Consider the following 15,010-nt stretch of genomic DNA (forward strand, 5'->3'; position numbering starts at 1 on the left):
GAGTTTTTGTTTTTCTTGTTTGTTCATGTGTTGCTTTCAGTTTTATATCCCATACATGAGTGAAATCATATGGCTCTTGATGTTTTCTGTCTGCTTACTTCGCTTAGCATGATGTCGCAAATAAGATGAGGTACGTAATTACAATGGAATACTCCTCAGTCATATGAAAAGATGAAATGTTCCCAGACACATTTTGAGAGGGCAGATATGCAGATATGTGAAACTTTACATAGAAGGGAGACAGAAAAACACTGTTAGGAAAGACTCCTAAGAACTACATTATCTTTCTCCATATGTAGGTCACATCACTACAGAATATTCAGGGCATATAGTTAGGTGTAAGATATTAGGAATTTTTCAGTGACTCCTTTCTAATATTATAAATTCATGGATTAATTAATATAATAACTTTCACCTATTGAAACCATATAGTCTTGAAAGCCTAGTAATCAAAAGCCACTGTGAATGAGATACAGTATTCTAGTCTGCTAGACCTGTTATTCTATTTTGTGTCTTAAGGTGGAGGGAACATGAACTAGTTTAATCATATGTCTATATTTTTAGGCCTAACTACTACTTAAGAGAACTGATATTGCTAAATATATATGCTCACAAACCAGTGAAAACTATTCCTCAACAATATCCTTCTATTTCCTATTATCAGCTGCCCCCCCTTTATTGAGATAGAACTGACAAATATAAATTGTATATACCTAAAGTGTACAATGTGGCATTTTAATATATGTACACATTATAGAATGATTATCACAATGAAGCTAATTGACATTTACATCACCTAACATAGTTACCATTTTTGTGTATATGGTGAGAACACTTAAGATCTACTCTCTGAGCAAATTTCAAACATACAGTACAGTATTATTAACTGTAGTCACCATGCTGTATGTTAGATCTCCAAAACTTTTTCATCTGAGTAACTGAAAGTTTGTACTCTTTGACCAACATCTCCCCCATTTTCCCTACCCTTAGCCCATGGCAATCAGAACTCTACTCATATTATCAGCTTTGATAAACCAAATTTCAGTCCTGAACTACTGATGTCTTTAATAATAAACACATTCTTTCTGTTTTACTTAACAGGCATCCAAATATTGGATGATGTGCTCTTCTTGTGACAAATTATTTTAGGACATTGGAAAGGTTTTCTTTCACTTGTAAATGAGCAATGGGTTGTTTCTGCTGGTCATCGATCTATACTATAAAAAAGGGACATCTTTGGATATTTTCTCAGCAAAGTCAGTCATGTAAATAAAATCCATTTCTAAGCAGTTTTAATATTGGTCTACAAACAGAGAAAATACCTTTATTGTGTAAATATTAATTCTTGTTAATTTGAACATTAAATATGATGCCAAAAATGATACCAATTGATGATTGATCACCCAAAATAGAAAAGAAGAAATTCATTTGAAAAACTCTTTCTTAGTCTGAGTACTTCAGGCTGAAGAGCAAATCTGAGCAGCCTAAAGGCACAGGACATGTGACTGAGAATGCAGGGGAGGGTAATGGAAGATGGGGCCGTGGGCGCTGCATTAGACAGGAACGGCCAGGGAAGAGCATTAATGATAAGGGGACTCAGATTAAAAAAATCAGCTTTCTCCTTAATTTCAAAGAAGAATTTCCCCCCCCAGTTTTTAAATTGTGGTAAAATATACATAACATAAATTTACCATTTTAATCATTTTAAGTGTGTAAGTTCTATCCATTAAGTATATTGACACTGTTGTGCAAACATTATCAAAGGACAGATTTTTAGCTTTTATTTTCACAGATCAAAGGCCTTACAGAAATATTAATCATTAAATTCAAGGAGGGTTTAAGTTGGAAAAGGGCAAAACTTTGCTCTTATTTTTAGAGCTTACCCAGCCCTGAATAACTGGAAATTATTTAAATAACAATATTGCCTTCTGTAGTAGGAATCTAATTGGATATAAAAAATAAGCCTTTTCCATTTCAAATAGACAGACTTTCACTAATTTCATCCAATCACTGCGTAAAGTTAAAAAACATTCTCATAGAAGACTTGTGATATTTTTTTAAACCAGTCCTCTTACCGAAAATACTCTGCATTTGCTAGACATAGTCAGAGATTTGCGAAGATGAAAATCTCTGCTTATGAAGAGTAAGCAATATGCAGCATATACACAGTACAATATCCAGACGATGCATCACAGAATTGTACACCTGAAACCTAATTTTATTAACCGATGTCACTCCAATAAATTTAATTTTAAAAAGATAAAAAGTCCTAAAAAATAAGAAAATTATCTAGATACAAAGATCAGATGTCTACTATAACACACAAGGCCTTAATATATACGCTGGTAAAGACATGGGTAGAGAACAGTGTGAAGCTGGTCCCGCGGCCCCTCCTGGCGTTCAATCTTACCTGCTGCTTCAGCTGCTGCACCAGGCGATCCTTCTCCCGCTTTAGTGCAGCCACTTCCTCTTGGGTCTTTTTCTTAGAGGAAGAAAGCTCCAAAAGAGCTATATTGGCATCTTTTTCACTAATGGCAGCCAGAAGAGCTTCTTGCCTAAAAAAGAAAGAAAATGTCAAGACTTTCATTTAATCCTCACAATTCTTTGAAGCTACTATGATTACTACCCCCATTTTATGGGTGATTAAACTAAGGCTTAGTGAGTTTATATAGCTTGCCCACGTTCACACTTGAAATAAATGGTGCAGCCAGGAATCTCATTCAGTCTTTTTTCTGACTCGAAGTGTCTTTATCATGTTGTCACACTGACATCTCAATAAAGAGTTCCCAGATACTGTTAAACTTAAAATGTAAACAAAGTTAATGATTTTTTAAAAAGAATAAGCTTGTCATTTTTAAAAAACTATTCAGTAGCTTCCATGCAAAATAAGACATTACTGAAACGGAAAACATTTTTTAAAAAAATTCTAACTGGAGGATATGTTTTCATTGCTTTTTAGAGAGAGAGACAGAGACAGAGAGAGGGAGAGGGAGGGAGGGAGGAGGGAGGAAGGGAGGGAGGCAGGGAGAGAAAAAGAGAGAGAAACATTGATCAGTTGCTTCCTGTACACGCCCCGACAAGAGAGAGAACCCACAACCTAGGTATGTGCCCTGGTCTGGAATAGAACCCACAACCTTTTGGTGCAGAGAATGATGCTCCAACCCACAGAGCTAAATGATGCTCCAACCCAGCCAGGGCTAAAAACATTTTTATATATAGAGTGTGTAACATATTGTAAATGTTAGTAAATAGGATTTAGAAAATCAGTCATCAGTCATCTGTTTCCAGGGCATTCTGAACCTTTATAATTCTTTTTATCTCATTAATGCAAGTAAGTTTCCAGTCATGGCTTTATTTGCCAATGATCCGCGCACTCTGAAATAATAATTTAACCTTACAGATTCCTTGTGGTTTAGCTAACTACCTTTTGGTTAATATCCAGAAGGGAAAGAAGGTGGTAAACATGAGAAATTTACAAAATAATCAGAATTAAGTTGGTGAGTCTCCTTGTCTAAAACGCATTCCTCAACAGCTCATCTTTTATGTAAGTCATCTATAAGAAGACAGCTTTGATTTACAGGAACTATATAAGTGACCTGAGCTTTTGACACATGGAAATGCTGAATCTGAGAATGCAGTGCCCGAGTTTAACTTTGCTTCCGTCTTTGTTAAGATAATTAGGCTTCAATAGCAGTCAAGCGGAAGAGGTTTAGTTTAGCCACAAACTGGAAGACTATCTTTTGAATATTCTGACAAGGATATTTTGTATTCTGGATGGGTAGTCTGGGGAACTCTGAACAAGCAGTACTAACAAAGGGAGGATGATTAGTTTACATGACGGAAACGAAGATTTGTTTAACTAGTCTGCGGTTGGAAGGGAAGAAGATTCTCAAGGACCTCAGTATAACTTCCCACTGTCCCCGCACTCTATATAATTCTGAGATATGGCAGATGGCTTATCCCATGAAGCTCTAGTCAACACCAAAGGGATAATGAGGTTCTAAATATATCCACTGACAACTTGAAAAAAATATGTTAAGTGGTGAAATGAGCTTAAAGGTGAAGGAGTTCAAGATGGTGTCACAATGAAGCTTCCTGTTGACTGCTATCATCTGTTCCTTTTTGGGAAGCTCAAAGACTGACAAAGCTGAAATGAGAAATGTGCTTTCTCAACTAGGGTACTGCATTTCTGTGCACTGACTGACACATTTAGCAGTAGGCAAAGAAAAGATGAATGAAAGATAAGATTATTCTATTCAATTAGGTATAGTCCTGAGTACCTTTGCTGAATGCAAGATACCAAGGGGATGGGATCTCAGTTCCATTCTATGCTTAAGAAAAGCATCATAATATGAAATAGTAAAAATCATTCTGTATTGTTGAAGCTTTGTGACTAAATTCCATATTCTTTTATAAATGATATGCTTGGCCAGCTAGTGTGGTAGAGTTAATCTCTGGGGTAAAATGCCACATTCCCAAACTGCAATATGATATAACAGGTGACCATTCAGATTGTACAATTTAAAATACAGGACGGGGCACTGAGGCTGGGCCGCTGAAATGCCTTTTTAATTAGATGTGTACTTTGAAGCCTTTTTGTTGTATATACAATCCAAATAGAAATTTTATTATGTCTATTTATCTTTTATTTAGCACTGATAATATACTATTTTCACAGAATCAAACTTTCTCTCCCATACCCATGGCTCTAACCCTCTAAGAATTCCCTAATAGATGAACATACCACTGTCCTTTCCATTTTAAAAGTATATTCTTCACCCTGATTTCTACATGTATATGTGTCTAAAAAGCGTAATTTATAGTCAAGAGAATAAAGTGTTTTGGTTACATGTTGTACTTATAATCATGTAAACTCTGGATGGTGTCAGTAACTTTTATAGGTATATTAGATTTTGGTTCTTTTGTGTTTTTTTAAAGTTTTTGGAAAGGGATGGCAACAGTATTGTTTGTTTTGTCCATAATTTTGGTAAATTTGAGATGGATTCTACAGGAGAGAACAACCTCTTAAAAAACGTGACAGGCAAAAATATGAAAGCTAATAAATAGTAACAGTCATCTAACTTTTGGGGAATAAAAAAAAATTGTTGTTCTCTTAATATATCTGATAGAAAAGACCATATGGTATAGTTGACCTTATGTGGTTAAGTTTTAAAGACAGCACTCAAGTGTCTAAACTAAAAACTTTGTTAAGAACAAAGGGAATGGGAATTCAGAGTGAAAAAGAGCAAATTGCAAAAGAATCTTATATTTTAGTAGCTACCTACTTTAATATAATTACTTCTATGAAAAAAAAATATTTTCTGATGAAATTAATATGCATTCACTGAAGAAAAACAGAAAGACACAGTAAACTATAAAAAAGAAAATGAAAATACCAGAAATAGTTCCTTTTTAAATCAAAGTCAATTGCTTAAGATCTGGAATTTACCTATTCTAACATAGTTTGAAGAAAATGAACCTTGATAGAGATTAATAATTGACTTCAAGGGCTTTACCAACTGAAGGCCATCCACAGAAAAGGAAGACTGGCTAGTGGAGCATATTCTGACTTCATTTCCCATGAGCCCCTGGGGCATAATATAAGCAAATAAAATACATGGATGCCACAAACACATAGCAAAATAAAAACTGCAATGCTCCTTCTGCCAGGCTCTCCTGGTTCTGTTGTGTCTTTTTGTCAGTTAAAAACACTGAAAATGAATGTGAACACAGAACTTTTCAAAGTGATGAGAAACCCCCTACTGCATGACTAACATGCCATGTTACCTGCGTAATGAGTACAGTAGTAGCAGAAATCCAACTTTAAGTCATTAAAGTGGCCTATTCACTCCATCCCTGGATAGTTGAGCCTGACCTTTGACCTGCAAATTCTAACAGAATCAAGATGTCTCTAAAAGTATTCTGCTGTGGAATTTGAGCTTCAAGAAACAGTAAGACCACCTCCTGTCCCCTTCCCCCTTCTGAGCAAATTTCAGAAACAGGAGGCAGGTATCCAAGGCAAATGGAGCTCAAAATCCTTTCGAGAATTTCCGAGTCCTTGAAAACAACACAATAGCTTTCTATTACGAGTCAATAAGAGAGATAATCAATGTTGGAATGATGATGGTTAACAATTTAAGAGACTCCTAAATACGTGTGTATGTGTTTAACAGAAATGCAAGACACAAAAGAAATATTAATGAAGGGATGTTACCATGGTTTACTTTTCCCTCCTCCTCCAACTGGGTATTTCAAATTGAATGATTATATAATCATGTTTCATAAATTCCATAATCCTGAAAACATCAGGAAAGATCAGATAAAAGAATGAGATCAGTAGCTTTAGGCATATAATTTATGGTCATGGGCATATACTCATAGTTTACTCCAATTTTAAGATAAATCTAAAACCTAGATTCTTTAAAAAAATTAAATTTATTGCGGTAACATTGGTTAATAGAATTACATAAATTTCAGGTGTACGACTTGACTTTATAACACAACATCTGTATATACTCTGTTGCGTGCTCACCACCCGAAGCCTAGTGCCCTTGTGTCACCATATATTTGACCCCTTTTACCCTCTTCATCCTCTGCCCAAGTCTCTTACCTCCTGGTAGCCGTCATTCTGTTATCTGTATCTACTAGTTTGTTTTGTTTGTTTGGTTTGTTGCCTTTTGTTAAAAATCTAGATTCTTTTATTGATGCTCCCTTGATTCTGATGCCTCCTTTACTTGTTATTTAACCAATTAACTATCCAGAGTGAGTTGTAAACCACCAGGATATCTCCTCCACTCTTTCAACTCATTTCCAAAGAATCCTTTTGATTACTATTTTCTCCAGATTCCCTTACAGAGATCTCAGAGGGTGTGGCAGATATACTACCTTAATTGAGCTCAGTGAAAACCTGTCTATAGGTGATCCTATGTGGGCAAGCCTGACTGAAACGCCTGATACTTCAAACTTTGGTCCCTCAACATCTTATGATCTCCTCTCTTGGTCACCTTTATTTAGATACTACTCAGAAATATTTTTAATGTAAAATGTTAACACTAAATAAAGTTTAACATCCACCATAACAAATTTCCCTTTCAACGTTAACTGAATCATCCTATTCCTAGGTCCATAGACTGCCAACATTTAAATAATTTGATTTTTTCTTTGCTCCCCATAACCAATATTCCAAGTTTTGCTGGTTCTTCCTAAATAGTTTTTAAGGAACCCACTGCTTTGCATCTTCAGCATGTTCACTGTCACAGACACTACCATACTTTAATCATGGGCCTATATTATTCTTAAAACCCCTTCTCTGATTTCCCCACCATTCTATACTTTCCTACTCTTCCAATGTCATTTTTATCAGGTTTCTTACATCAAATGCTATGGCCTAATATATAATTTTCAATATATTTCTTCCTCACTGTCCACCAAGGACCCTGTGTCACCAGTTACTTGCTTTCACTTAGGTTTATGCTACTCTCTCTACCTGAAATGCCTATAGCTTTTTCTCCTTACCTGATTGCTAATTTCTCTCTATTCAGCATTTCCTTTTAGCATTAGATTATATTAGACAGGTGTTTGCTCTGTAAATGTCCTTCAATTCTTCTACAAGTGCAGGGTCTGCTTCCCCAATTGTATTATGCTCACGGCTTAGGTTTTGATTTTTTATGAGTTTACTGGTCTTGCAATTTATTCGCTTGCTAATTTAAAAAAATTAAAAAATTTTAAATTGTGGTAAAACACACATAACATAAAATTTACCATTTTAACCATTTTTTAGTGTATGGTTCAGTAGTACATTCATACTGTTGTGCAACCAGTTTCCAGAACTTTTCATCTTACAACACCATGAGTAAGTATTTAAAGAGATTATAAAAAATACTGTATAAATAATTTTGTTTTGAGTAGTGAGTATGTCCTTTTTAACTGTAGGATTGCAATATAAATAATGAGATGAGACAGACAATGATAAGTGCCATAAATCATATGGGCAGGAAATGCTGAAATAATACAGCAGACAAATCACTATAGGATGACTGCCGGGGAATTGAGACGGGACTTATTTTGACAGAGATAATAAGAAAGACAGTGAAAGTGGCAAGCACGTCATATGTGAGGACACACTGCCTAACTGGGTGCCTACAGGGAATGGAAACTGAGAGAGAAGCTGAAAACGCGGCTTTGAATCAGAGTACAGATGGTCTGGAATGGCAGTAAGGGGTAGTCACAGATTGTGAAATCCTTAAGGGTTCTAAACAGAACCTGATACACAGATGGTATGCAAAATGCTGAATATGAAACAATTTGATTTTGGATATAATATAGAGGCAACGAAAGTTCCAGAAAAGTAAAGCAAGGTTTTAGAAAGATGGCCTTGGAGGCAAAGAGGAGAGATCAGATGATTCAGAAAGCAGAAAGGTATGGATGCTACTGCTAGAGACCTATTATGAGTAAAATTTTTATATTACAAAAACTATTTTTAAAGAACAAACAATAAAATGCTGCTGTCTGACTCCTGGATTCAAGAGTCACAGATAGGACTATGATAAATTGCTGTCTATTCAATAAATACAAAACATAAGTATCACATTTATGTTTTGATGTTGGAAAGTAACTTTTAAATGTCACCAAATATACACTATCTTGGGATCCAGTGATGTTCACCGGGGCCCTGCCTAGTATAACGTTCATGCAGCAAAGTAGCAAGGCCTTTGCACAGCACAATTTTGAATCCTCTAGTTTACTGCTGGTCTCATGACTGTATCTTCTGAAACACAAGAATCTGATCCATATTAAGGAATACACTGACAGAAAAATGGGTAGGAAAGTTATCTCAGTATGTACTGACTTATTTTTTAGAAGTCTTTGAAAAGAATAAAAATTAACATAATAAAAGCAGACACTCCTGGTTAGCTACAGCTCAGTAAATGAAGTCAATTGAACAAAATTTTGTAAGGAAAACTTGTATTCAGTTTTTCTCCCAACTTTTTTTGAAAAAATGAGCATCTGATACATCAAATCCACTATGGATTATAGTAAGTTTGGAAAACTTAGTTTTACTGAAATATTGATACATCTGTTATGAAGCTGCTGCCTGCTTCCCATACTAGCAAAAACTTGATGTTTGTATCTATTTGTTAGAAAAAACACACAAAAGCTTGTATTTGCAAAGAAATAAAAAGCAGATCAGTGGCTGCCAGAGACTGGGGCTGGAGGCTACAGAATGACTAGAAAGGAACACAAGAGAACTTTTTGGAAATGTATTATAGCTTGACTATGGTGGCCGTTACACAGTGTCTACATCTGTCAAACTCACCATGTTGTACACTTAAAATGCATGCATTTCATTGTATGTACATTATAACTCAATAAAGTTATTTTTAAATCATAAACATTCTCTGAATGAGGAATGTTGTACAGCAAACATTACAATAATAAGCACAATGTAATTTTTATTGTGGTAAAATAATACATAATATAAAATTTACCATTTCAACCGCTTTTAAGTGTATAGTTCTGTGGCATTAAGCATATTTATAATGTTGCTCAACCATCACCATGATCTTTCTCCAGAACGTTTTCTTCTCCAATTAAAACTCTGTACCTGACAAGCTGGAGAGGCTCGATTGATTGAGTGTTGTCCTGTGCACCATAAAGCTGCAGGTTCAATCCCTAGTTCGGGCATGTGTGGAAGGCAACCGACTGATGTTTCTCTCTCTCTCCCTCTCTCCCTCCCTTCCTCTCTCTAAGCATGTCCCGGGTGAGGGTTAGAAACAAAACAAACAAACAAAAGAACCCTGGCCCATTAAGACTAACTCCCCATTCAGTCCTCCCTCCAGCCCTGTCAACCACCATTCTACTTTTTGTTTCTATTAATTTAACTATTCTCGGTACATCATAAGTGGAACTATATAGTATTTGTCCTTTGTATCTGGCTTATTTCACTTAGCATAATGTCTTTAAATACAATGAAATTTTATTTTCCCAAATTTAAGTGACATTGAAGATAAAAAAATACACTATTTTTCCTATCTGCTTTTCAAACTCTTTTTCTTTACTATCATTCTCTAAATCTCTAGGAATCTGTCTCCTGTTCAGTCATGGTGGACTAGGAAGGTGTGGTGGGAGAGCTAAGATTGGAGGGGTTGAGCAGATGTGTAAAGGTCTGAGGTGGCAGCACTGACAGGACTGGTGAACGATGGTAGCCTCATTGGCGCCCTGACGCTCTTTCTTATTAAGTCGAGTTTCAAACTATAATGTACAACCATGGTTTCAGTGTTGTTAGACTGGATACAACTTAGAATGTCTGTGAACAATTTGCCACTTAATGTTAAATGTCATTTATCATGATATTGAAAATCTGTTCAAGAAACCAGAGGGATATTTATAAGTTCCAATATTTGGTTAAACTTGAAATATTCAATTATAGAAAAGCCTGTCCAATTTTCTAGAGGGCTGCAAGACAATGACACCCTGAAGAAGTACTAGCAACAGAATAAAGCAGTTTGGAGATAAAGGTCTAAAATAAAGAACCTCATGGGAAAACAGGATGACTTCCTTTTAAGAAGTATTACAGTCCAGCTCCACTTCCATGAGTACTTTAAATAAAACTGAGCTTTCCTGACTTTAAACCAAGTCCCAATACACTCTGGACATTCTTTCTACCCAATGCCTCCCTCCCTGCCCCCGCCCCCACACCTCATACAAAGAGTCAACTATTAGTTTTATCCCTTACTGTGCTGATTAACTGACAAGTAAATGTCTTTCAAAAACTACACCTTCAGTTTTTTATGGATAGTCATTGTCTTATAAATGATGCATTATGCAGTCCAATGTTTAGAGTTTTGCTTTCCAGGAGGCACTTCCACAAAACAAATTTCATGAGAGATTTTCACTCCTGCTGGCTGGGATACAACACGGTAGTGAGCCATCCTGGATTATGCGGGTGGGGTATGCCCCAGGGGTGGCAAGGCAACAAGGCAGGATGTCTCTGAACCTCTCATAACTTCACAGAGCAGAACTACAATACCAGTTTGAACCCTTACTTGAAAGAGAAATAAATTCGTACGTGTTTTACTCTATGATTTTTGTCAAAACAGGCGACCATATATCCAAACTAGTTTAAAATCTGCTTAAAGAGTAAATGTCTATAAAGAGTAAAATAGAGAATATAACTGGAATCTAAAAACTAGAAGAGAAATTAGAGAAATTAGAGATCAGAATTAGCCTCAGAATACATTCTTAAAAAAAAAAAAAAGCTAGAAGAGAAAGGAATACCTTGGTAAGATAATGTCTGCTCACTTGGTATCTCATTTTACTTATTGATTAGAATAAGATCCACTAAAAATTTATAGGATCCACATTAATTTGTAAAATAATGGAACATAATACCTTTCTGTAAAAGAAATCGAGAACTATAAAATTAGCCAACCACCAAAGTATATGTAAAACGCACCTATATATTCTCCATGTTTGAGGATTCTAGTGATGTATCTTTTGTGATACCCAAGTATGTAGAGATCAATAGTCTCTTCAATACATTATGCAGGGAACTACAATTTATTGTGAAATAGTATACTAGGAAAGGAAACAATATTATTTAGGTAAGAGACTTAGACTATATTCTCTGCAGTCATAGCTCATTGGAGTGAGTTGTCTCCATCTCTGGTTTAGTGGAGAAGTGACCCCTGGATTCTACCTATTGACCACCTATTTCCAGAGAGAACTCATAAAAATAAAGAACATGTGTTTTATCTGACTGACTGTTCAGGCCCTCACCATGCTACAATTACTGATACTCATCTTAAAAGAAAAGAAAACGCGTCCATTGACACTACTTTCTCCTAAAGCTCTCTTCCTTTTCTTTCCAACATTTTTTAGGACTCCAATATAGTACTAATGAGAGTTTTAGATTCCTGATTTCCAGATGGCAGAACAAAGACCTACTAGTTTCCTTCTCCTCTAGAAAATCACTCCCAAAATACCAGGGCAACAAAAAACAGAAACGAACCCTATCTTTATTGATACAAGAAGATTTATGTTATGACAAACTATAATATAAAAAGAGAAAATGGATAAGGAAATTTTTAGCACATGAAGGTAAATCCAAAGTGCCTATTGAGGGAAATACCTATGAAAGGGAAGTAGGTTCTCGCGTGGAACCCAAGACGTGCTCAAGAATAATTAGGTTAATAGCTGCAGCAAGTTGCGTAACAAAAAGGGCAGACATCTGTAATACTTTCAACAATAAAGATAAATTTTTAAAAAAGTATCAGACTTGCTTTACAAACAGTAGTTCTCAAACATAAGAGAAATTATTCAAAATGGAAGACTGTGTTTACTACTGCCCTACTGAATTTGAATTTTAGGGAATGGGCATTTATACTTTTAAGAAGCTCTCCAGGTAATTTTGAGACCCAGTACTTAACAGAAAGATAAACTAATTTCAAAGGCAAAGGGTAAGGTATTAGGTATGCTGATTCTCTACATCCTTGCCAAAACTGAGTTTTTAGCATTTGTATTTACTTTCCCTAATTCAATAAGTAATTACAAAATCTACCGATTCCACAGTGAAAATGGTCAGTTATTTTAAATTCTGATGATTTTGCAGACACACAATATTGACTGTCACTCAACTTAGAAATATCATGCAGAGATGGCTTACTGTGGTGTTGTTCTATGCAACAGATTGTTTGGAAAAAAGTTTAGGCAAGCATCTCATAATGCATTCTTAGGCAACTGTCCTCCTATCTTCCAGGCAAGGGCCATCACAAGACAGATCGGTGAATTTAGGATCTTCTGCTTTCTAAATCTCTGCCTTTAAAAATAGCTGGCAAGCCAAGGGAGTTTTTGTTGGGGATTTACTCAAATCCTATCAAAATCCCTAGTGAATTATGTCTTAAACCCACTGATTTGTGTTGGAGATCTGGAGGGAAATAGCTTAGCATGAATCGCAAGAGATGAAGCTAAGTAGTGAGTTCACAGTAACATCTGGGGATAACGTGTACAAAAAGATTTACACTGGTCTTTTCTTTCATTTTGTCATTACTATTTCACAATAGTATGTCCTTTATGCCTAATGTATGAGAGTATAATATAAACAGAAAAATTTCAGAATACAAACCTCACTTATAAAGACGTAGTCCTTTCAAAATAAGGTAGAGTATACCTGTCATTGTTATACTCACACTTTTGGGCTATACCAGCAATTTCAACCAGTGTGCCACATGAATTTTTAAAACATGCAATTCCTGACTATTTATTTAGGGGCACTGACCTCTTTTCCCTTAGACTGTCAAATAAAAAAATGACAACAGCCAGCACAACAATAGCACTAGTTAGGTGCGAATGAATAAAATTATAGTGTGTTTTTTTTTGGTCAGATTGGCAAAAAATATATTTTTTGGTATGTCGCAGAATTTTAGTAATTAGTTTATGTGTGCCACGAGATGAAAAAGGTTGAAAATCACTGGACTATACTATTTATTGTGTCTTCTTTTTTTAGGAAGTCTGTTTCCAAAAGAAAATAAGCCTTCTTCCATTGTTTCTCAGAACTCAAACTCCAGAATACCTCCATCTATTTAGATGTCTGTTTTAAGAATTATTGAATGTTTTAAGCAATTAATCCTTGCACTCTGTCACTGTCCTGCTGTTTACATAACCTTTCCCAGTCATAGATGGATAGCATGTCCGTAACAGCTGTCCACACTGTGCTACTGTGGGAGCTGGCTTGTCTTTTCTTCAGCTTGCGCTGCATTCCACGTCTCTTTGCTATGATACCTGCTAGAAGAATGCCAATGGCACGATGATGCTCATTTCTCCACTTTCTAGCACAATCAAGAGCTAAGTGTGTCTTGATTTCACAAAATAGCCAACGTTATACTGTACATCTAACGTTTGGAGATGTGGTACTCTGCATGAAAAAAAAAGTAGAAATTGTTCCAAAGAGTAAATATCCAAGATAGTGTTCAAGCTGCATTTGAAGCCTGTGAAAGCTGTAGGGATATATATGAATGATGCTGGGATACGCTGAGAGAGGACAAAAAACACCGGGGTCGCTGAGATTCTGAAGGTCACCAAAAGCACATGCTGCCAAAAGAGATGAAAACAAACTCTGTAATTTATTATCTCCCTGTATTAATGATGACTCAGCCACTCCATCATTCATTTGCTATCAATCTGTTGGCAAAAATTATAAAAACTCCACTCCTACACAGGTTTGGAATAAAACATCTGTTGGTGTCTTCTGTAGAAATAGGCACGTGACTTTGCCTGCATTTGGCAGATGAATTACCTCGACTGTTACTGTCAGCTGGGGTGGGCTGTCTTCTCCGCACCCTCCCTTACATTCCAGCTGCTTGTCAAATGCCAGGCTTAATTCAGAAAGCATAATCACCGCACCGATTTGTCATATGTACATGGCACATGGTTACCTACAGCAGGCATAAAAGACTGCGAAATGCAGAATCTTCTGATAAAAGTGGTTTTTTTTAAACTTGAAAATTTTCTGCATAGCAATGTTATTATTTAATAAGAAAAATTCATTCAAAAATAGTAAAGCAATAACATCACTGCCTACTGAGTGACACACATTTACTTCAAAGATACAGAAAAATGACCACTGAAAATATCATTTCAAAACAAGTTTCATAATTTTACTATATGTAAACTAAAATTTTTAAAAAACTTTTAAACTTTGCATAATATTTTAACAAGTATAGGAAAGATTTTAAAACCACAGAAAATGATAACTATTACTGCATGTATTTTGTATGTAACCCCTAGGTCTTTTCCTCCTTGACTGAATATTCTCTCTTATAGCTCCTGCTTTGCCTCATGCTATAGCAAGGCATGCATCTGTCACATTTCTGAGAGCTGATCGGTGGCATGAACTTTTATCATGTTCCTTTTCACTTCAGCTAATCTTTGACTCAGCTGTAGTGCCTAATTGGTGCCTTCCTTACAGGGATAATTCCATTTTCCAAACTGCCATTCTCCGATCACAGCAGGA

General features: G+C 35.7%; 1 protein-coding gene across 6 annotated transcripts in view; it reads right to left on the reverse strand.

The window, feature by feature from the left end:
- Nucleotides 1-15,010, reverse strand: part of ERC1 (ELKS/RAB6-interacting/CAST family member 1) — a 426,664-nt gene that overhangs the window by 95,379 nt on the left and 316,275 nt on the right. For all 6 annotated transcript variants that reach the window (XM_081130861.1, XM_081130858.1, XM_081130859.1 and 3 more), the window contains one exon: nucleotides 2,411-2,555. In XM_081130861.1, the coding sequence (XP_080986987.1) occupies nucleotides 2,411-2,555 (145 nt within the window). The remainder of the gene's footprint in view (nucleotides 1-2,410; nucleotides 2,556-15,010) is intronic.

This window comes from Miniopterus schreibersii (genome assembly GCF_964146895.1).
Source record: "Miniopterus schreibersii genome assembly, chromosome: 2".
In the NCBI taxonomy this organism is placed as follows: domain Eukaryota; kingdom Metazoa; phylum Chordata; class Mammalia; order Chiroptera; family Miniopteridae; genus Miniopterus; species Miniopterus schreibersii.